Source organism: Temnothorax curvispinosus, unplaced genomic scaffold (assembly GCF_003070985.1).
Source record: "Temnothorax curvispinosus isolate PA1 unplaced genomic scaffold, ASM307098v1 QBEX01003057.1, whole genome shotgun sequence".
In the NCBI taxonomy this organism is placed as follows: domain Eukaryota; kingdom Metazoa; phylum Arthropoda; class Insecta; order Hymenoptera; family Formicidae; genus Temnothorax; species Temnothorax curvispinosus.
Window position 1 is genome coordinate 95,171 of NW_020212837.1, and position 23,406 is coordinate 118,576.

General features: G+C 38.8%; 4 protein-coding genes and 1 long non-coding RNA gene across 6 annotated transcripts in view; 2 read left to right on the forward strand and 3 right to left on the reverse strand.

Moving 5' to 3' along the window:
- LOC112452209 (synaptogyrin) overlaps window positions 1-5,006 on the reverse strand; it is a 9,741-nt gene extending 4,735 nt beyond the window's left edge. Inside the window, 4 exon segments of the mRNA XM_025012316.1 lie at window positions 3,189-3,420; window positions 3,489-3,579; window positions 4,238-4,482; window positions 4,992-5,006. Of these exon segments, the coding sequence (XP_024868084.1) occupies window positions 3,189-3,420; window positions 3,489-3,579; window positions 4,238-4,391 (477 nt within the window). The 5' untranslated portion in view covers window positions 4,392-4,482; window positions 4,992-5,006.
- Window positions 5,007-5,082: 76 nt separating this feature from the next.
- Window positions 5,083-6,404, forward strand: LOC112452208 (transmembrane protein 218-like). Its single transcript, XM_025012315.1, has 3 exons — window positions 5,083-5,384; window positions 6,053-6,207; window positions 6,318-6,404. The coding sequence occupies exons 1-2, from the start codon at window positions 5,184-5,186 to the stop codon at window positions 6,191-6,193; spliced, it is 342 nt and encodes a 113-aa protein (XP_024868083.1). The 5' UTR covers window positions 5,083-5,183; the 3' UTR covers window positions 6,194-6,207; window positions 6,318-6,404.
- A 49-nt stretch (window positions 6,405-6,453) lies between these two features.
- On the forward strand, window positions 6,454-7,681 carry LOC112452206 (thioredoxin, mitochondrial). The gene has a single exon (XM_025012314.1). It carries the CDS (start codon window positions 6,474-6,476, stop codon window positions 6,900-6,902), a length of 429 nt encoding a protein of 142 aa, XP_024868082.1. The 5' UTR covers window positions 6,454-6,473; the 3' UTR covers window positions 6,903-7,681.
- A 1,715-nt stretch (window positions 7,682-9,396) lies between these two features.
- Window positions 9,397-21,750, reverse strand: LOC112452205 (pecanex-like protein 1). 2 transcript variants are annotated; one of them, XM_025012312.1, is made up of 16 exons: window positions 21,163-21,750; window positions 20,554-20,800; window positions 19,070-19,348; window positions 18,624-18,982; window positions 18,362-18,505; window positions 18,022-18,269; window positions 17,679-17,941; window positions 17,491-17,559; window positions 13,918-17,225; window positions 13,377-13,838; window positions 12,667-12,811; window positions 12,313-12,571; window positions 11,872-12,225; window positions 11,638-11,750; window positions 10,817-11,091; window positions 9,397-10,514 (listed from the first exon to the last, which is right to left on the reverse strand). In XM_025012312.1, exons 1-16 carry the CDS (start codon window positions 21,313-21,315, stop codon window positions 10,233-10,235), a joined length of 6,960 nt encoding a protein of 2,319 aa, XP_024868080.1. In that variant the 5' UTR covers window positions 21,316-21,750; the 3' UTR covers window positions 9,397-10,232. The 2 variants fall into 2 exon arrangements, with proteins under 2 accessions (XP_024868080.1, XP_024868081.1); XM_025012313.1 differs by lacking the exon at window positions 17,491-17,559 and having other exon boundaries at window positions 21,163-21,749.
- A 695-nt stretch (window positions 21,751-22,445) lies between these two features.
- LOC112452211 lies at window positions 22,446-23,400 on the reverse strand. The gene is made up of 3 exons (XR_003040468.1): window positions 23,255-23,400; window positions 22,976-23,168; window positions 22,446-22,620 (listed from the first exon to the last, which is right to left on the reverse strand). It is a non-coding gene; the product is annotated as an uncharacterized LOC112452211 (long non-coding RNA).
- Window positions 23,401-23,406: the final 6 nt, after the last annotated feature.

Here is a 23,406-nt window from a genome sequence, read left to right on the forward strand (position 1 = left end):
AAAAAGTGTGTGTGGCCAGCTTAAAGCGTCGTCTACAATGGCAGCAGAAGTATACAGTAAGACGTAAGACGTAAGCAGTAAGTTATTATTGACTAATGAAATTTTTACAATTCAAGAATAATTGACTGTGGTTGGTCAATAGCTTACTGCTTACATCTCACTGCATACTCCTGCTGCCATTGTAGACGACGCTTAAGGGCCCGGACACACACTTTTTCGTAACAGTAACAGTAGGATTTCGACCAATCGTGTTACTCGATTCGGGAACGTACGGCCGTACGTTTTCGAATCGAGCAACGCGATTGGTCGAAATCCTACTGTTACTGTTACGAAAAAGTGTGTCCGGGCCCTAAAGCCTGGTCTACAATGGATGTATTAAGTCGTAAGTCGTAAGAATTGGCCAATCACAGTCGATTATTCTCCTCAAAATCGATTGTGATTGGCCAATTCTTACGACTACGACTTAATACATCCATTGTAGACCAGGCTTAAAAAGGCCTTCACACACGAATAGAGACCTTTAAGAGGGAAGAAGAGGGAAATAGTCGACTCTGATTAGTGGATTTTTTTACGATTTACGTCTTACGTCTTCCGTCGTGTCGTGTGTCCGGGGCTTAGGGCCCGGACACACACTTTTTCGTAACAGTAAACGTACGGTCGTACGTTCCCGAATCGAGTAACACGATTGGTCGAAATCCTACTGTTACTGTTACAAAAAAGTGTGTGTGGCCAGCTTTAAGGGCCAAAGCACATATGACAGTCGTAGTCGTGGACGTAAGTAACGCACAAGCTTTGGCGTATCCTGATTTGTCAGGTTGAGGACTACGACTGTCGTATATCGCTACGCCATGTTATGTGCTTTGGCTCTAACGCACAAGCTTTGGCGTATCCTGATCTGTCAGGTCGGGGACTACGACCGTCGTATATCGCTACGCCATGTTATGTGCTTTGGCCCTAAGATTACCTCTTTTCCGCGATTCTGTCTTAAGAAAAGGAAAAAATAAATCTAGTTGCGTCAGTTAATTTTAAATAATGTTTATATAAACGACACTCTGAGAGTGCATTAAACTTTTTGGGGATTTTAGGTATTGGAAAACGGTATTAATGAAAGGGAATCGTTTTTCTGCATCGTGTTATTTAGAAATATTTTTAGTACACAAAATGTTCATAAAGAATATTCTTAAAAAATTGTTTTGCGACTTACATAATAAAAGAATTATACATATATTAGTATCTGCGTATCTTAATAATCTATAAAACTTTTATCTCCAAAGTTTGTTCAATAATATACACGTTGCAATGCACAATCCACCAAACGAAACGCTATACAGTACATAAGAATGCTTGCGGCTTTTGCTAGGCTGTAAAAAGAAGGTTTAGTTTAGGCGTTTTTGAACATGGATGCAAACCTAAAAATTGGATAAAATCAGATAAAAGTTTCATACAGTTTGCCAAGTTCTTATCGCGAGATGTTCAATTTTTACAACCTTTTAACTTGGAGAAATGTATACAAGGTGTTTGATAACACTATACAATAAAAAAAGCACAAGAACGAACCTTGCAGCATTTGATAGTTTTTTGGACGCAGAAAACGATCCCGTTTGTTAAATTGCTCTATCACGTCACAATTTTGAAATATTTACAGTTAAAGTTGCAAAAAATGGGCTATTTTAGTGTATTTTGGCATATTGTAACTACGATATGTGACGTATCGGAGAAGTTTAATCGCAATCAAAATTAAGTATGTTGTTAGGACTTTTAGCCCTTAAAAGGAATTTGTTGTGTCGCTTATGGTTAAAAAGATATTGTTGATTAACGTAGAGTCTATTGCGTCAAAATTGCGACTTACATAGCTAAAGGATAGATGAAATATTTTTCGGGATCATTTTCTGCATCCAAAAAACTATCAAATGCCGCAAGGCTCGTTCTTGTGCTCGAAAAAAAAGTAATTTTTTGTTGTACAGTGTAATAAGGTCTAGCACCGCTCGTGGAGAGATAGAACGGGTTTAACTGAATAGAAAAGTCCTCTATCGTTTTGTGATTTTCGCAATAATTATTGAGAAATTAAATAATTAAGAATTGCGAATGAGCGTGTATATGTGCGATTCAACAGCAAAAGACAGCTCTGCATTATGCATTATTGCGGTTGTTGCTAGAAGCGCATTCCTTCCATTGCCTCGACGCGTGCATAGCAACCGCAATTAATGCTCAGTGCTGTCTCTTGTCAGTGCTGTCTCTGAAAGATAATAAATTTCTCGTTTATTATTGTAAAAATCGCAAAAATGGTAGATTTTTCTATTCAGTTAACCCGCTCTATACCTGCCCAACTACTACATTATTACACCTATTATTACACTTATTACACTGTTTAACAAAATATTACTTTTTTTTCGAGCACAAGAATTACAATTTCTTGGACGTATACGATCCGTTTGCCAAATTGCTCTATCACGTCACAATTTTGAGAAATTTGCAGTAAAGTTGCAAAAAGGACTATTTTAGTGTATTTGCGGTATAATATTATAACTACAATATATGTGACGTGTTGGAGAAGTTTTATTGAAATCAAAATGAAGTATGTTGCGACTTAAACCATATTCTATGAAATATTTTTTAATTATGTTATTCAAACTTAAAAGAGATTTTTTAGGACGCTGAATATTAATATAATGTCGAAGTTGATTTTTTGTTTTAATATCCGCCATATTAGCTCCGTCATTTTGAATTTATCAACTTCGACATCAGATTATTATAGTATTCAGCGACATGAAAAACTCTTAAGTATAGACAACATAATTAATGAATCAACTTTGACGCTCTTTGATACTTGAATCAACTTTGATACTCTACATTAATCATTAATATCATTTAACCATAATCGACACAATAAATTCCTTTTAAAGGCAGAAAGTCCTAACAACATACATACATGTCGTAGTTATAATATAAAACAAAAAATATACTAAATTATATGGTAGTTTATAATATTAAAACAAAATAAAATAGTCCTTTTTGCAATTTTAACGGCAAATTTCTCAAAATTGTGACGTGACAGAGCAATTTTGTAAACGGAATCATATTCAGCATCCAAAAAACTACGGAAAACAATTATTCTCTTTTTTACATTTTTTTGTTGAACAGTGTTATCAGACATCCAGGATATAAGTGTAACATATTCGTTGATATACCGTAACTATCACAGCTTCCAATTCTTTCAACTTTAACTCAGCCTCATCGACTTCTTTAAGGGCGGCGTCGGCGGCCAAACACAGAATTTGAGAAGCACTCAAAGCCTTATCTGGCTCGACAAAAAAGTTGATTCTTTCTTTTCTCAACTTCATTCGGCAGTATTTCACAAAGTCTTGAATTATACTGAGTTGTCTCTCACCCAGCTGCAGTATCTCCACCTTATCAGATATCCTTTAAAAAAAAGACAGGACTTTTCAGTTTTAATATTACATCTAAAAATAAGAATAACGATTCGATACCTGTGATGAGGTTTCGCCTTTGTACTGTATGTCTTTTTCTTGGAGATACATAGAGCATTGACTATATTTTCTGCCTGATCTTTATCAGCACCTACAAATAATCCTTTATTATTGCTTTTGCATTTTTAATTTTTCTTTCTATTCTAACTTTTTCTCAGCCAATTTTGATACCTTTTTATGTAAGGATGAGTAAAAGCCATAGTGGTGTAAGTCAAATTTTTTTAGATATTGACTCGTATGCATAGATGCAATCTATACAATATATAAATTGCATCTATGTGCACACGAATCAATATTTTACTATGGCATTTATCCCTCCATATGTACATTGTTCACACACCACAAGAAAAAGTAAAACATATAATTTTGCATGTAATTTTGATGTTATATCAATTTCTAAATAACTGTTGTTTATACCAATAGAAAGTAATCCAAATAAAAATTTTTTAATAAACCGTATTCAACATTAGAGATTGGCAATTAGAGGTCTTGCAATTTTTTTTATTATAAAAGACTGAATCCTTCTAGATTCCGTGGCTGTAAAGAGTTGGAAATTATATTTCAAAATAATTGTAATCCACTTTGCACGCCGGCAGATCTTGTATATGTACAAACTTTAACCTAATATTTAATTTTTATAGAATTTTTACCGAAATGTCATGTATGATCAAATCACACGAATTAAAATCTCTGTAAGTAGAACGTGTTACAATAAAACAGTGACGCATTTGTCAGAATAAACGTATTACCAAGTTGCACAAAATCCTCCTTGGTTAACTTATGCAACGCGTCGGTTGATATGTTTCTCCTTTGAAACTCTTTTATTAAATCGTGTGCCCCCACGCCGCGTAATAACGTCTCAGTCTGCTTGGTAAATCCCAGAAGATCAAGATCCGTGCCCATTTTTCTGCAAGGTGGAACCGTGGAAAGATTTCATTCGAGAAAAACGAGAAAAACTATCAGAGCTTCGAAATTCCGCAGCCACTGTGCTTCCCTGTTGTAAACAAACGATACAAACATTAAATTATAGAAGTGCGTTCCTTTACCGACGACAGCTTATTAGCATTTAACTTAGCAACCACAGGTATTATAAAATTAAAAATATGTGTTGACGAGAAAAATCTGAAATATATTTTATTATTTTGTCAGAATTTTTTCTGGAAAAAAACTGTTCCATTTCGTATAAAAAAATTTGAAAAATTCTGAGCAAGTCTAAAAATTTTTATAGGAATTCTAATTAATATTATAATTAATATATGACAAAATCTGTGCAGTTTATCAAAAATTTAAAATTTTCATATAACGGATACTGAAATATTCTGAAAATCCTTATCCAATTATTTCTGAAAGTATTTGAGAAATTTTATATTTTTTCAGAATTTTTCATAAGTCAATTCTTAAAAAATTTCTGAGAAAATATATAAGAAACTTTTTCATCGATCATATTATAAAGAAAATTAATAATAGAAAAAAAACCGCATTAAATTACGACATCTGTTTTACCGGCAGTCGGTAAGATAGATTCTGCAGTGCGCTGTTTTGAGACGCGTCAAGTCAGCTGCGAACAGCTGCGAAGCCTACGGTCCTCAGTCCTGATAGTATGATGTAGTAGAAACACGCGCTATAGCTAAATATACATCCCCGTTTTGACAGTTCTCCACATCATCGTTCTTTCCCGTTCTCTCTCCCGGAGGTATGACCACCTTGATCCTTGGCGTCGGTGTGGGCTTATTCATCATCCTCAGTCTGTGGGTGCTGGCCGCACTGATATTCGTGATATCGCTGCGCGTCGAGAGGAAGGTCGGCGCGATCGCGATACTGCTCGTGAGCGCGCTCACGATTATCTTGATCAGTGTGCCGCGCGCATCGGAGAAGCCTGCTCCCGCGAGCAGTAAGGTATGATATATTGGATGTATTTTATCGTGGATGAAATCGAGGAGTTGCGTTTAAACATCACGGCGGTGTGGTCTCTCCAGTCGTTCCGACTGACCCGATTCGTACGATACCTAGTACGATCCGATTACGCACCAACGAGACGATCTCGACTGAACCTATATCAACTTGATCGACTCGTCTCGAGCAGTACTTAATACCTATATTTTCTATAAGTATTTTCTTAGTCTGAATGGAATTGTTGGTTTTTTGGTTAAAAAGAACGGTTAGGAGGGACGAGTAATCTAATCAGGAATTTTGCTGTGAGCAATTGTCGAATTAGTCGCCGTTAAGTTAATCGGAGTTTAGTAGAGTTCATCCAAATTGCTTCATTGACATAAGTCGCTTTCATTGATTAACATAATCTACCTACTTTGCAAAAGATGCTTTAAAATCTAAAGTTTTTAATTTTCCACAATTGGCTATAATTTAATTATAATAATTTATCTCTGTGTCTTTATTTTTTGTATTCCTTAATTTTTTTCTATTATAATTATTTAATTAATGTCGTATTATAATTAAAATAGATATTAGAATAAAAATAGTATATTGAACCAGGAGTCATCTATATTGAAAAAAAAATTATATAATTGACCATTTACAGAATATCTAAATGGATCTTTGTTTTATAGGTGTACGATCGACTTTTTGTCTGGCGTGTAATACTTCTGATCCTGTTATTTGTCTCGTCCATAATTTCCCTTGTGGGATATATCAAATTTGGGGTGGTGGAAGCTGTCAGACCAGTCAGGATAACCAGCTGGGTTCTCTAAGTGCAGCTTCTTCGGTATGTTTTAAATTAATAATGCAATGAGGACTTATTACTAAGATAAAATTGAAATAAAACTTGTACATACTGTTAGATATAATTGATCATCGTAACAATTATCTTTTCAGGTACTCTTCCTTGCCGACAAGTATGAAGATGTTCAATATATGCAAGACTTAATTTATAGATGTAAAGCTCATCTCTTCGCATATACGTAGTCATTGACTGTTAATGTATTATAAATTACATTTAAAAAAAGAAGGGAAAAGAAAAAAATAGGAACAATGTTGTGCGGTATAAGACATTGCATGCCGTCTGTAGTGAGACGTATTTCATTATTTCGTCAGAATAATAAGCGGTACGAGATAAATAATAATAACGAGTTTGTGAACAAGGTGATGAACGGCACTGTGCCAGTTATAGTCAATTTTCACGCGGAATGGTGCGACCCGTGTAAGATATTGACACCCAAGTTAATAGAACTTATAGAGCCTATGGACAAGTTAGATCTGGCCATAGTTGATGTAGAAGAAAATCCTGAACTGGTGCACGTCTTCGAGGTGAAAGCCGTACCCGCAGTGATAGCGATTTCGAATGGCTTAGTCGTAGACAAATTTATCGGTTTAGTCAATACTGAGATGATAGAGAGTTTAATACAAAAGCTAACGCACGAAGGACCAACGACTACGGAAAGTAGCGATACCAAGTCGTAGTCATGACAACACAGTAAATTGTATAATACACACTTTATGCTTCCATTTCTCTCTATCAATTAAATGTATTTTCATACTTGTAGAGAGAGAATGTAACATTTCAAAGCTACTTCGTCCAAGAATTATGGCCTTTTTTTATCTAATCATGCTCAGATAAGCACTGTAGGTAAAAATTTATATATATATATATATATATATATATATATATATATATATATGTTGTAAAATGGCAATATAACGTTAACTGACTAACGAAGCTAATGTATATGTATTAATACTCATGAATCTGTTAATGTCCAGATTATATATTATATTGAAATATTTATACTTCTATATTCTATAACACAGAGAGCTTATTCAATAGCCTATATTCTTGAATCGACCAAAAAGATGTAGAAATTTTCCTTAAGAATCTTAAGATGTTTGAAAGATGCGAGAGACGATTCCTATATCATAGCAAAGATAGATTATAGAAGCTATTGCAAAGCCTGTAAACTTGTATGAAGCACTTGTGATATATATCTTTTTAGACACGACTTTTTTCAATATATTCTTGAGATAGCTGTTCATATCTTCACTTAATATTTATATAAGTGTCATATAAGTATAATAAAAATTACTTAACGAGTCAAACCGATAACGAATTATGTGCAATGATGATAAATTTTCAAAGTGATACGAATTGCGTTTGGACGTATAACGGTACATATTTTTAAAATACACTTTATATACATATACATATATTTTTCTGATGTAGCTTAATTTCTTTCAATAATATAATTAATAATAATGTTTTTAATAGATAATTTGTACGCTAATCTCTTAAATTGTACAAAATGTATATATATTAATTTCGGAAGTTGTTCGAGGCTGGAGGACATCAGTTACTTTAACAGTTAAATTGCGTGTGTATCTTCGTGACGGTGTGGCCGAGATAAATCATTATCTAATCAGATTTCAATTTCTCGTTTATTGTTGATCATTGTGTACAATCAGTGTACGAAAGTACTGTCCATTAAAGATATAGTAGGCCAGAGATATAATAGATTATTACTCCACATAACTCTCTGGTGAAAGAACACCCCTTTCCCCTCCCTTTTCCCCTGCGACTTTCGGCAGCAAGCGATACGTAAACGTGTTACCAACAATTAAAAGACTAGCTATAATCTTTTTTTTCATCATCAGTCAGGTGTTTTTTAAGACACCATGATAAGGCAATGCTGTGATTCTGTGGTCACTTGCAAAAAACTATCTCTTTTCTATTTGCCAAATATATATGTATATATACATATACATACATATTTTTTTTCTATACGGCAACGAACGAACGAGTTAAGTGCTTCGGATTTATGCAATTTTTGCAAGCAACCCTGCGTTTCTTATATTATTTAAATTTTAAATAACCAGTATTTACGTCTCCAACTAGTTTATAACATTTATAGTGAAACAAGTGAAGCAGTAATTGATTTACAGAGATTATATACAAAATTAGAAGAAAAAGAGGAAGAAAACAAAAACGTAATTTTCTCTGAAGAATAACATCGTAGATGCTTCATTGCCCGGCAGAGCATTATATCAGTGCATTCACGATATTCTTCGATACGTATCTAACAAGATCCATCAGACGTAAATGCACTAATGATCCTGCATGTAATTAAGTAATGCCAAGCACAAGTTCGAACGAGCTTTTGCACACAGGCGTGGAAGTGAACGAGATGACACCACTATTTCAGTGCACGCGGATATGTCCTGCCAGAGCGACTTCGTCGCCCTACAAAATTATAAGTAGAATAGATCCCGGACGCTTCGAGGTTTGCGATAATGCATGTCGCGTGACGTATATATTTACAATTTATCTACATTGCTTACTTTTAAAAAGGAGAATCGTAACAAAATGTAGAAAAACACGAATGATACTTTTATATACAATTATCCTATCGACGCTGCTTGTTGTTGTACGTTGCGTTATGATCTATACAGCAACAGTAAGTTTAAAAAAAGGTTCCCTCTCGTTTATATAATACATTATTACATATTCGGAAATAATATACTTCTACTCGGTGACTCATTCTTTTCCTTTTATCTTTTCATTCAACCGCCAAAAATATATACTGCATTTACAGTATAAATCAGCAATTATCGACGCATTTACATTACAGATTAGTGGAAGAGGAACGCGCCCAGACGCTACCTTTTCTCTATTAACCAATAGTAAATAATCTAGATATTATTGGGCAACAAGTAACATCTGCTCCGTTCCATAAATGAACTAATATATCATCATATCATATACAGTATGTATGGTACAACATGATACAATTCGGTTTGCATTGAATAACTTGGCGATTGGCGTTTTTTACCTTCTCATGCAACTCGCGAGAAATAACAATATACGTATCTGCGATACTTACAAGGTGACAAAATATTCTTATATATATATATATATATATATATATATATATATATATATATATCTCTCTCTCTCTCTCTCTCTCTCTCCCCCTCTCTCTCCGTACACACACGCACACGCACGCACACACACACGCATACGACATGCACACACACACAATCTACAATTCTTGCAATATATCTACGTTTCGCGTCGTAATGTCCGATGAGCGAAACTAAAGCGATTCAACGACGATCAAGATGGAAAGCGAGAATATCATCGAATCGATCTACGAAACTTCTAAGTACAATATCAACAAAAAAATGTAGATGTAATCGGAAGGATGTGCGGTGACAACATGCTAAGACACGGAGAAGGTTCCAATTCTACAGTGAAACAAATAAAAAAATATCATGGACTCCCCAATACCTTGGAAAAAAAAGACGTTGCGACTGTAACGACAGTGAACCTTGTCAATCGAGATGAGTTAAGGATCTCACGTGATTGAGCATGTCGTTGATCCGAGTCCTTCGATTTACAATCTAATGGCGAGTATTGACTTCGTGGAAGTAGGTAGGTAACTAGCGTTCGATATCGTCAATGATATCATTTGTTCGCGTTAGAGATTAATTTCCGCGCTTTCGCGTCTTGCTGGTACCAGGCAACCTCGAGTAAGAGTCGGACCGCCGCTGGGCTGCAGCTGACGCGTATGCGCTACCGCGAGTCTGCAGGTCGGCAGAACAAGCGTACGAAAACGGTGACTGTACGTTATCGCTTCATCCGTTTCGGAGATGTTGGCTGCGTTTTGCCGAACCTCCGCTAGCTAAGCCGCTAGGTAGCAATTAAGTGTGATTGGTTAAATCCAAAGGTAAGAACCAATCACATTCAATTGCTACCTTTCGCTTCGCTAAGCAGAGGCTCGGCTGGACACGGCCGTTGTGCTAAACCTCCGCTCCCAAATCCCGCACACCTTGCTCGGCTATCGGCACATACTTGTCCTCGATCTTCACAAGCAGGATGACCTTGTCGACGTGCGACCGTCGATTGGGATCGCGATGGTTCGGCGACCAGCGATGAACCACGCAACCCTCCATACCTCTCTCTGGTACCCAATGTTGCCAGCCGGAACGACCGCCTTGCTGTCGCATCCTTTCGTCCGGCCAAATCACATCTATACGTCGGCCCAAATTGATGGCGTCGTATACTTGATTAGGGTCCATAATCTGTTTAAGGAAAACTGCCATTAATGATTCATATGTATAAAAAAAGGCATTTATAATATCTCTTTCGTATACCAATCAGATAGCAACTGATAATATCAAATAATAAAGCTATAACACTTAAATTCTGACAAAACTTAGCATAAAATAAAATTTTAAAAATTGTATAAACTATTCACTTTTTTTAAATTTGATAGCTAAGTGGATTAATATAAATGAATGAACGTCTTTCAGACATTTTACATGTAATTTACGATAAAAGTTGATGTAAAATCGCGATGCATGCGGTGCTGCGATACACTTACGCGAACCCTTTGGAAAACTTCCTCTTTCTCTAACTTGCTGGAGAAGCTCGTCTCGCTCTTTGTTTCCATTTTAATATCGTTACTACTGAGCAGTCCGGCTAAACTGGCGAGTGTCGAGCTGGTTGGCTTCCCGACGGAAGCTAGTGAGCCTCTGTTACCACCGAGAGAGCCCGTATTCGCACGACCGAGGGAACCCCGACCGGTCGAACCACCGATTTGACAGCCAGACTCCATCGATTGAGAACCGGAAGTGTTGTGACCCGATTGAGCATAGCCTACACATTCATAAATAATATATATATATATATATATATATATATATATATATATATATATATATATACAACAACGTCATATTTATATTGTATTATTCTTATATATATATATGTTGGAATTAATAATCTATAGCAAAAACATTAAAAGATCCAATTTCTTTTATGTTTCTTAAAAAATCAATGTCTATTTTATAGCAAAAAAGATTTAAAAAATAGAAACCAAACTCCTAATCTAAGTCATTGTTCGGATGTACTTTGAAAGCAGAATGACAATCAGCCAGAATACAGTTTTAAGGTTGATTGAGGATTCTTTATTCCGTACTTACTGGAAGAATATTGCCGCGCGAGAGACATATTTATAATTTTCTACTTCAATTAATTCTAAATTTAATTCGTCTATAATATTCTAGATTTATAATAATATTCTAGATAATATTCTAGATTTTTAATCCTATGTTTTACATATATAATAGTCTAATCGAGCAACGGAATAGTGCATCAGATAATTAATTGCGTCGTTGTAATCAAATAAATATTTGCAAATACCAGAGTGTATGTTATACGTAGTCATCGCGTATACTCCGTCATTTCCGAAGCCTCCATCGTCTTGGGAGCCAGTGCCGCCCGAGGAACAACCTTGACCACATCTTCGTCTTACCCTAAAAATGAGCAAAGGTATATTAACAGATTCAGAGATAATGTTTATTGCGTTGTTTACTTAAATATGAAATTAGCACAAATAAACGGTTGAGTAAAAAATTTTTTGTTTGAAACACGTACCTTCGCCACAGTTTCAACACAGTGCTCTTTATGGTGCCAAAAGTCAATGGTCCTCCGATTATCGAGCACAAGTGTTCGTTAGTCTCGGCGTAGCTAGTTGTCAAAGGGGAAACGTAAATCGGATATCCGATCGGCTGATCGCAAGAACTGTTGATTATGTTCCTCAAGGCTTGCTTGGCGTTCTGTATCGAACCACGTTCCGGATTTCTGTTCCTCAGATATACCAGCTCCTGCTGCTGGCCGGCCCAGAGTCCACGGACGCATTCGCGATTCATTTTGATTACTCGGAAACTCAAGAAACGTTTATTGAGCATTATCACTTTGTACTCGTCTATGCCGTCGTCAAGCACGTGTCTGGAAATTTCGAATGTTTATTTTAATCGCTCGATTATCCACCTTAATTGCAGCGCTTCCGCAATTTCTGTTTTGCAAGATACGAACCTGAGTGCCAATAAACTGGGTGCACCACTCAATACAGCATTTCTCCAAAGAGGATCCGCTTCATGACTGATGACGAGATTCTGATCATGATTGTCGATGGCCTCGAAGAGTGCCGCTGATTCGACATACTGTTCTGGACTCATGAAGTGGTCCTGGTGCAGTTTTAAGGCCATTCTTATCCCTTTCGCGACAACACTGCGCAGTAGATCGACATCATGCAGCACCCATTCGTCGCGAACTGATGTTATCCGGAAGTCTCCTATTGTGAGATATATACATAATATATACATAATAAATACTCTAAAAAAATATATTACATAATACATAGATAATTGCTACAAAGTCATACTATACCTTTAAATAGCGCATGCAATCCATAAAGAAAGAATTCAACGTTTGATAATGTATTATGAGATGCAGCACCTAACACGCGTCTTCCCAACAGACTTAATGAGAGGCATAGAGACACGAGATATGAATCGCGTGTTCTATCTAATGTCTGGAAAACACAATAAATTGTGAAATAATTTTCGAAGAGATTGTGAATTATATATACAAGCAGATCGACACCTCAATGCTACAATCGTCATCTTAATACTCCAATTTTTAACCCACAATTGTCACACCTCTTTTTGAACATTTTTTTGAAACATAATGCCACTCAAAAAGTTAATTTTTTATGAGAATACATTCTACAATGTTTAAACTTAATTTTAGAATTTTTTGCGATCTACTTAAATTGTTAGTTTTTGAACAGCATGCAGCTGTTTGAAAATTGGTTGGGGTCACTTTGACCCCGTGCCCGTGTGACAACCGAGAGTTAAACAATTTAATTTTTTTTTCTTTCAGCAAAATAAAATAACTATACAGCTAACGTGATTTAAACTCTTGCCTATTTACTTGTAGCACTTGCAGTATAATTGTGTTTGATGTAATTTAAGAGTAATTATCTTTCGATTTAATTTTAAATGCTGATGTACGTAGATAATTCCAAAGTTGTTAAACTACGAGTTGCGTTGTAATATTAAGGTGACGAAATAACGCGAATATTACCAATGTATCACCTTATCTTGTTTACCAGCGCAATATTGTATCCAGTCGAGATAAACATTGCAGAAGTTGCTCCGCGTGATACCGCTCGCTCGGAAATCAAAGTCCTCGTCGATCTTCACATTGAAGACAGGATCGAGATCGACGAAGTTCTTGTCGAGTGTCGGCTTCAGCGCGTCGATGATGTCCGGATTTTCCAGCCACTGCTTCAGCTTGGGCGACTTCACGGCGTAAAAGACAATACTTTTGACATAGTAAGTAACCAGTACTTTGCGAAACTCGAACACCTGCAGCATCGAGCCCGCCGAGTTGTCGGAGATCGAGTAACCCTCGAGCACGTATTTGGCGCTCGCAACTTCCCAGGCGAGCCAGCGTTGGCTGAAGGCCGCATTCACGCTAAGCACATTCGACAGATGACCCATTTCGCAGCAGCAGCAGTTGTCATTATCTTCGATGCCTTCTGAGATCGCTTCCACCTGAAGAGACACATAGACAAGTCATTAGCATTAAAGTCTAATTAAAAAAAAAGTAGTCCGAATGTAACTCTCTGTATACCTCTCTTTGCTGGCAATATGTTCCTCGAAATTCGAGACCTCTCAATTGGAACGTCACTAGTCCGTTACCTAATTGGACTATATGCACCAAGCAGTTCAAATAATCTGACGCGAGCAGGAAGCAATCGCCCTGTTCTACATTTCCCCATCGGCCGAGCGCGAGATCGCCGCACAGGCTGTGCTGGAGGGAGCGCGTGAGTTGTTCGTAAAATATCGAGTTCAGATTGTTGTCGTCAGCACCCAGATTACGCTCCAGATGCGAGGACATGCGCGTATTCGAGTGGTCCACTCTTCTGGTCTTGTAGTCCCTCTCCCAGAATTTGACCGGTCGCACATAGGATGAGATAAAGATCGCGCTGCCCAACAGCGGATTCAGGGGCGTGCTGAGCATCGCTGAGATGCCGGCTTGGAGGAAGAGCATCGCCGAGTGCGGCACGGAAAAGGGCTGGGCGAACGCATGAAACGCGCTGCCCCAAGTGATCTGCCAGGGCGCGATGTACGTGACGACGAAGCGGATCTTGAGAAGTAGCTCGTAGATCTTGGCAAACGCGATCCCCGTGACGAAGTAATCCATCAGGAAGGTTTCGCTCAAGTTGCTGAAATCGAGCTGGAAGAAGAGCACCGCGAAGACGAGAACAAGATAGCGGGTGGACGGGTCCGAGTACGCCGACCTGAGCGACTTGAGGCCGCAAATGACCACGATAAGCGCGCCTACGCTCTCACCAAACTTGTCGGCGATCTTGGACGAGCACTCGGTGAGCGCGCCCAGGAAGACAACCGGATAGAGCACGTTCCGCTCGAGAAAGCACAGGCCCACGTAGGCTTTCTCGAACCACATGATCCTCACCGGCTCCCGTACCTCGAATTGCGCGTGCTCGTGACTACGTAGTACCGGTCTCGAAAGGCACAGCCAAGGCAGCTGCTTGCGCAGCTGCGGCACGATGTAGTGCAGGAGAAAGCCCAGGCAGCTCACGATACTCCACAGTACCGGATTGAGCTCCGGTTGCAGGGCGGTGAACACCGTTGTACGATGAATTCCGAAAGACAGGGTGCCGATCACCGCGCACACGATTAGATCGTTCTTCAGTCTGGCGTTCACTGTCGAGCGTAACTTCTCCGGCAAAGGATCCACCAGCTCAGTATCTGACATTTGCTCGCCCACCTTGATCTTGACGTCTTTCTTCCTGCCGGACGTCTTGCTCTTGGTCTCCTTGTAACTCGCGGCTACGTTATCAGGCTGCGACGACGACATGTTTTCTATGATTTTGGCTTCCTTCTCCTCCGTATACCTGTCTCCTATCTCTGGTGGCCACAAATTTGTCTTGAGGATGTCCCATATCACGGTGGGATCCGAAGACGATCGGCTCAGATGATAGGATATCGCGACGAGTAGACCGACGAATATCGAGAACAAGATGTGCTGCGAGGATTTGGGCTCGAGAAGGGCGCCGTAGGCAAATCCGTAGAGGATGAGAACCGCGACCACGCTGCGGCATAGACAATACACTGATGATACCAGACTGGTGGTCGCATTGCCGCCAAACAGATGAATGTCCAGGTGTTCGCAGACGTACATGAGAAATGTGTTGATCTGCGGGAAGAGTCCTAACGAGAATACGATTGGAAAACACAGCAGGAATATTAGTAGAACGTTTCGCACTTGCAAGATGAGATCGTAATCGGCGACGCGCAATCCGTATACCCGAAAGTCGGACGATTTAAAGTTCCTAAGCGTCTCGTTGAAAATCAGAATCAGACTCGAGCACAGGATGTAGTACGCGGGCCTGGAGAACACTATAATACGATTAAAGCCGTGCGTAGGCGACGCAGCGTCGGGCTGGACCGACTTGAGGAGCGAGTATTGGCAGCCGGCCGTCACGAAGCAAAATATGAACGCAAAGATGTCCCGATAGAAGCCCTGTTGGAGCAACAGAAGACCCAGTCCTGCAACCGCACCCGCCAGAAACGTGGAGACGATGGTCTCGAACACAGTCAAATTGCGATCGAGCAGAGCCAGCAGGGCGAGACGGTCGAAGCGTATTTTAACGTGCGGCAGCCTGCCGATCTTCCACTTGTAATAGTGTCTGGTCTGCTTCGGCTTGGAATCGGAGCCGTCCAAGCCATCGACGAAGCGATTCCACGACAGACTGGTGTTTATGTCGGGTTCTTGATGCACTGGCAATGTCAGCACTGGCATGCGACCGTTGAGATCCGACTGATACTGATTCAGATTCAGATTGCCTAGCAGATTCTGCAGCCTGCGATTCCTATCGGCCATTGAATCCGAACGCGCGATCAGCGTGTGATGGAATTGCTCGCGCTCTGAATTTTCGAGTGTGCATTGATTCGAACTGCCCGTGTTCGACGAGATCAAATTTGATGGCGGTGAACTCTGCGTTTTGGTCTGATTGCTCGCCGGACTCGATAGCACCGGTGGTGTGTCGATTATCACTGTTAAACCAGCAGAATTGAGTGACAAGCTGCTGTAGCTGTTGCTCAGTGAGTCCGCGAGCTCCCAATGCGCATCATAGTGCATGTTCTGGTTGAGTTGCTGACGCAGCAAGGTGTTCAACAGCTTCTCGCTATGCGGATTAGTGGGTATTTGCGTCGCTGTCGCTGCCGCGGCAGCTGCAGCTACGTCCAGACCTTTTTCGTCGAACGTATAAGCCAACCAGTGGCCGTTATCGTCGCGAAAGTAGTGCACCGCTCCCTCTGAGGTATCATTCTGATTAGTAGCTAGATGACACTCGCCGCTCGAGATCAAGCCGAACAGCGCGGTCAACGGAACGACGTTATCGTCGCGAGTGGCAATATTGCGCGACCTAGCACGGTAAGTTCTATTGGGCCGTTTCAATCGTCCATATCTGGTCCGAAAGGTTCGCTTCTCGGAATTACGACTGAGTCGCAAATCGGATGACGTGGTGCTCGACTGACCGGGCAGATCTCGGCCGGAATTGTTCAATAACGCTGCCAGTAATGGAGATGCCGGGCCCGGCAACAATGTGCTCAACTCATTGTTCGAACCGCTTGTCTGCTCAAACTTGGCATCTCGTCTCCTGGTCCTCTCTCGTCGCACTTCGATGTAACGTTTAAGATTCTCCCGCGGCTGTTCGACGCTCGACACAATACTGTCGTCCGCAGCGTCCGACGCAGTAGGTTTTGGACGGTTCTGCTTGGGGATCGCTCCCTGATGACGCTTTGCGGTGTTGTCTACTTCCAGTTGCGGCAGCAAATTTCGCTTCACCTCGTTCTCGATACTCAGGGTTGTTGTACTGGACGATCCCGAATCAGGCTCTTTAGAATGAAGATCTACGCAAATTAGCATACAACCGTATTTTATTGCTTTCGTCGATTCTACAGTTTATGATCAATGCTAGAAGATCGATCACCTTTGATTGAACTTTATTCGTCAAGCTCGCATAGTGAATTGAGAATCATGCGCGAAGCTATATGAAGCGCTAATTGTGCGGTATGCTCATCTGTCAATTGACTGTCGTATTAAAAAATGTTTTTTGACTTAATAGTGATCTCCCCGACACGATTAGACCCTAACTCTATAGTGCGTCCAACTTACAATCTGTACTAGCCGTCTGTAGGCTTTCTGACGTATCCGTATCATCAGAGCGAGTGAAAGTCCAAAATACTGGCAGCACAAATTAGAACAACGTAACAATATAAGCTTGCAAATAGCGAAAAATAATTCGACCAAATCACTTTTTACCTACAAAAAAAAATCAGTGCGTTTCCATACGCTGAACTTACTCTTACTTGCCCACGGTTCCACCGAACAATCCCCGCTCTCGAACAACCAATCTATTCCGACTATACTCCCCGAGTTGAGCGGATCTTCCATGTTTTTGGATCTATCCCGCCTTTTCTCCTTACATTTCTCACCGTCTAAAAACTCATGGCCGCTCTGATTGGTGTTGCTATACCTCCGTTTCACTCCTCTAGACTTTGATTCCTCTAGTAAAGCATCTCGAGAATTTGCTGAGTTACTATCTATTCCGTTGTCGTCGTTAAACCTAGAAGATAATAATAATAATCAATAAAATTGTATTGATATATTAGCATTAAAGTTATATTGAATGGTATATATTAGTACCTCGAGAATCTATCTTCAAACCTGCCAGCACTGAGACTTCTATCTCGATTAGACGTAGCGCTCACATTACTTATATTTTTTCGCGTTAGTAATGGACTGTAGGAGTCGCACAGGCTGAATTCTTCCGAACTCTCATTGGCAAATTGTTCGTCGCTCTGCTCTGCTATCGGGTAAACTATCTCGGACCCGAAACTAAGATACGGTAAGAGCTGTAGTTGGTTTCTCTTCAGTGTGTTTTGGGGTAAGACCTACAATGTTCATTTTTATTCAGACATTGTAAATGCGCATCTTTCATGGAAAAATACTCATAACAAAATATTTTAAGACAATTTGCTAGTACCTTTTTGGTATTAATTGTTTCAAGACTTTGGGGATGAAGAGGCAGGTTATTATCGTCATTGTTACTTATATTTTTACTAGTGGCACCAATTGTTTCGAGACTTTGCGGATGTACCAGTTGCTGATGTGGTTTCTTGGTAATAACCTTAAGATTTAAAGTATAATGTTTTTTAGTGCTTGCTAGGGACAAGGCGTTCAAGATTTCAAACATTATTTACATTCGATTATTCAACTATGAGATTTATAACTAGCCGGAGATTTACCTCTAACGATTGCGGATGAGACGAGATCTTATTGTTGTCCGTATCCCCCTTCTTCGATATGATTTCTAAGCTCTGTGGATGATCGTTCGTCAAACGTGCTTTTGGTATGGAGTTGGAGTTAAGCCTGCGGACGCTTCGATTGAACATCCAGTATGGATAATCGTCGCCGATATGGCGATGATTTGTCAATTCTAACGAACTGGTCTGCTTTATTTGGCTTTCGGATCCCGTTTTACCGAGATTGCTTTGTTTAGAGTGTCGAATTCTAGACTCCTCGGACGAATGCCGACATAATTTACGCGATCCCGGTCGATCTTCCTCCGCTATTACCACACACTTTTGCCGCTTTAATTTCCATTCTGTACATAAATATCAATCACTTTAGTACTAATCATTTCTCTATTTTAACCTTCGCATATATTATTAGATATGTTAAACTTTATTACCATTTATAATGTTTTTAGAACGTGGCTCGTGATATTGCGCGGAAACTAATTCAGCTTCGTGCACGTTAATGCTGGTTATCATCGGTTTACTAAGCTGTTGCGCCTCTTCCGAGCTTTCCGAACTGTTTTTCCTATGTATCTCGACCTTTAAATCTATGGTCGAACTAGCTTTATCCCGAGTATATTCAGACGTTATACTATCTGCGTCGGAATTTTGTATATTTGGTTCAATAAACGAGTTACGTGATGAACATTCTACAGGTGGGGTGTCCGTTTTACCTACACAGACAGATTATAAAATATATATAGTAAAAAGTTGCTCTCTCAAGCAAAGTGACATATGAATGCTATAAAATTGGTGACAAAGAAGTAAAGATTTACATGAAAAATGTTAATATTAATGTTTAAAAATTGTATATTATAAATAAGAATTTTTATGTTAAATGGAATAAAATATTGGAATAAATTCTCATAATAATTTTATTTATTAAGTAGCTTAAATTCAATCGTTGAATAAAAAATCAAAATATAGATAAATCAGTTCTTTGTAAATCTTTGAAGCAAAACTAATTGATTATCTCTCACAAAATAAATTTTATAAATTATTGTACAATATGTTTAATTATTTTATAGGCATGGCTTTGTGTGAGAGTAGTTGACTCATAGTTATGGTGACCATACGTCCTTTATTATAAAGGACAGTTCTTTATTTCAAGTAGCTGTCCTTTAGATTTATTTATTTTTTCAAAACTCAATTTTGTCCCCTATTTTCTCTCAGAAAATATAGTAACTATTCTTATACATATGGTAACCATATGTCCTTTATTGTAAAGAACAGTATTTTATTTCAAGTAGCTGTTTTTCAGATTTATTTATTTTTTCAAAACTCTATATTTTGTCCTTTATTTTCTCCCAGAAAATATAGTCACTGTACTCATAGTTAATAGGTCCTGATCCCATGTATACTTAACAAAGTTTTATATAAGGTTGAAGAATTTGAAGGTTGCGAAGGAAGTTATGAAATAAACTTTGAGAATGTAAGTTTTTGGGAACTTATATTTCAAGAAATTTTTTTAAGAATGAAAATTTCAAGAATAAAACAGATTTCAGAATAGTTATTTGTGTAACAAGTGCTGTAAGATAAAAATTCCCGGGTGCGGTGACCGCACTCGCCTTCGGCTCGTGTGTCAACTCCGCACCCGGGAATTTTCATCTTTACGCACGGCTTGCACACCCTATTTTATGTTGCAAGTGCGTGGAAAGTGGTCTATCACGCACGCGTAGCGTGCGTAATGGGCCACTTTCCATGCACGTGTTACATAATATTTAATTACTTTACAAATCAGCCTCATTGTTTTTCTCAAGAAACTATAATATTCTTGTTGTAATAAATGACGTATGTATGTTACTTATTCATAAAGATTTAATCATGACTCAATCAAGACTCAGTCATGATTTATTTATAACTGAATCATGAAACATACCATTCAAAACTTGCAGCTCTATGCCATGGCCGGTCTGATCTTGCGACTGTTCCCTAGATTTGTTATGGCCCGCCCATTTCTTCTCACCCTCCGATTTCTGCTGACTGATGGTTTGATTAGGTTCCTCCAAACATTCCGTGGTATCATATACACAGTGCAGAGCATGATTCATGCACTTTATCGTTCCGAAAACGGCGACGAATGACGAGCAGTACGCTAGCCAAACGTATAACGTTGGAGGAAAATACTGAAACATGAGATTTGCCTTAACAGACTTGTCAGAGAGTCCTCTTCCGCAATTGCCACAAAAAGAAAAGCAACAAGGATTTTCTCGTTAACAAGAAAAACAGAAAATTTACGTAAAACATTAAAGAAGGGTCTTAAATAATTGTAGATCAGGAATCGGCCGTTTCTTCTGAAAGTGGCGCAAACCCACACACAAATTTCGACAAATTTCCATTGGAAATTGACGCAACCCCAGAATATTCGTTTTGATGAGTTTTGCGGAAACAAGCCAACTTTGCGCGGCTTTCAAAACAAACGTCCGCGCAAACGTGGAGAGAGGAGAGGAGAGGAGGTATCGCGGGCGCTCTCTCATTTTCTTTTTACCAGGTAGATCGTGAACGGCAGGCAGAGGAGAAACAGCCAGACGTAGAGGTGGAACGTGTTGGAGAAAACGTCGAGATGCGGATCGTAAAACCAGCCGCCCGTTAGGCTCGCCCAGACGCCCTGCCTCAGGATCTCCAGCGTTTGCGAACCCATGCTCCCAGTGGCCGAGGTGACCGAGCTGCCTCACCATCTTCCCATAACGTCTTTTAACGCCTGACGATCCTGCACGCGGTTGTGCTCGACGTCGTCAGCTCCTCGACACGTCCAGACGGGCGACGTGACCAGACAGTGAGACAACGTTGCATCTTATTTTGTGTACCCGTTAAATCGATGGATCTGGCGCACACACGACTCGTTCGGGCCACCGCACCACCACAGACAACCGCGCGGATGGACATGGACACATCCGCGACCTGTCCCGAGCTCGGATTGCTCGGTGTTGCTCGGAAGGAACGGGCAAGATGCGACAGCGACGTCTTCAATGACTCGCGTGAAACGTCACTCGTCCATTCATTCTCGCAGTCTCGCTTGCCATGAAACTCGGACTGTGTATATTCATTATTTTAGTTACTGCAGTTGTTAAAATAAATTTCTGTATTATTAAAAAGATGTTATAAAGAATATAATAATAATTAATTCTGATATAAATTTATGAAAGAATTAAGAATTATATAATTGTTTTGTCGATAATTAGAAAAATATAAAAGTGCACAGATGATATTCCTTGCTACTTTATCAACTGTCGCTAAAAACTTGTTTTACCGACTACCGGTAAAGTCACAGATAATCTTGCCGTACAATTTATACAATCTGCACATGAATTTCTTCTAATTACCGAGAGATTAATTACTGGGCGAAATTTAAATCCTCAACAATGTAAAAGTATCAGGAACATATAATCGGATGAGAAGTGGCATTTACTGAAGTTTCAAGAATTGTTTGTCCCGAAAGCAAATATCTTTTTAAATATATCTAATATACTGACATGTCTGATCAAATCGTTACCAATCTGCCGACAGACTGCTATCATTTTGTTTATTCTTTATACTGGATGCGTGATGAAAATCTAAACTTTAAAAAATTAACAAAATATCAGACGTATGTTATGTAATCTAATAAAACGGTAACTAAAATTTTAAAAATTGTAACAATTTCAAATATGAAACTTCAAGTCAAAATAATTTAACTTCTCAAAATTCGACGAAGTATCAGGGGAACATGATTAAACAAGAAATGATATAAATTGAACTTTCAAGTATTATTTAAAAAGTTCCTAAATTTTATACACACATATAAAGACACAAAACATATACAAAAAAATAAAAATGTTTACAATATAATATTCATGATATATAATATGCAGCTTTATTTGTGATTCGACGTTCGTCTTTAATGTTTGTCGTATGCTCCACATTATATTCAAAGTCCTCACATGCGATGTTCAACAGATAATCGAATCTGAAACAAAAATAAATAACATTTTTTCTCATACATATTCGAAAATAAAAGATATTTACATAAACTGTTTATAAATCTACTTTTACAATTATTACAATTTCTAATTAACAATATAATAGATATATCTAGTTTATAACATATATACTGGAAAATTGTATAAGATACATAAATACCTATCAAAAGTAATTTACATATAAATTAAATGACAATAATTGTACATATTTTTGTGTTTTCTTTTTAATAAATAATGGCATTCGGTTTCAATCAAGATTGTTGCTAATAAGTCGAATTAAAAATTCAAGTACATCAATACTCGGAACAAAATTAAGTCGTACGATAATGTATCAATAATTACTTTAATTGTTCGCAGCTTGTCATCAGTTAACATCTCCAGGCCAGTAGACCTCTCCAAATTTAAGTAGACTTTTCCAAACGTAAGTTTACGTCCGCGTCTGCCTCAGGAGTAATCTGCCTTCTCTTCTACGAGAGCAAGCGTGGATTAATCGCGATCAACCACCGCTGCAGATCGCGACGTACGCTCTCGCAATCTGAAAGCAAAATCGCGTTAAGACATTAAACTGTCCAGCGGGGGTTCTCGACTTTCACTTATGTTGTGCTTCGCAATCACGCTTACGAAAAAAACTTCCCCACGCTTTCAAAAAAGCACTCGCTCCACACTTGTCTAGCAACTTCTCTCGGCGCAGTGCATCATCATCATCATCATCATCATCATCATCACCATCATCATCATCATCATCATCATCATCATCATCATCATCATCATCA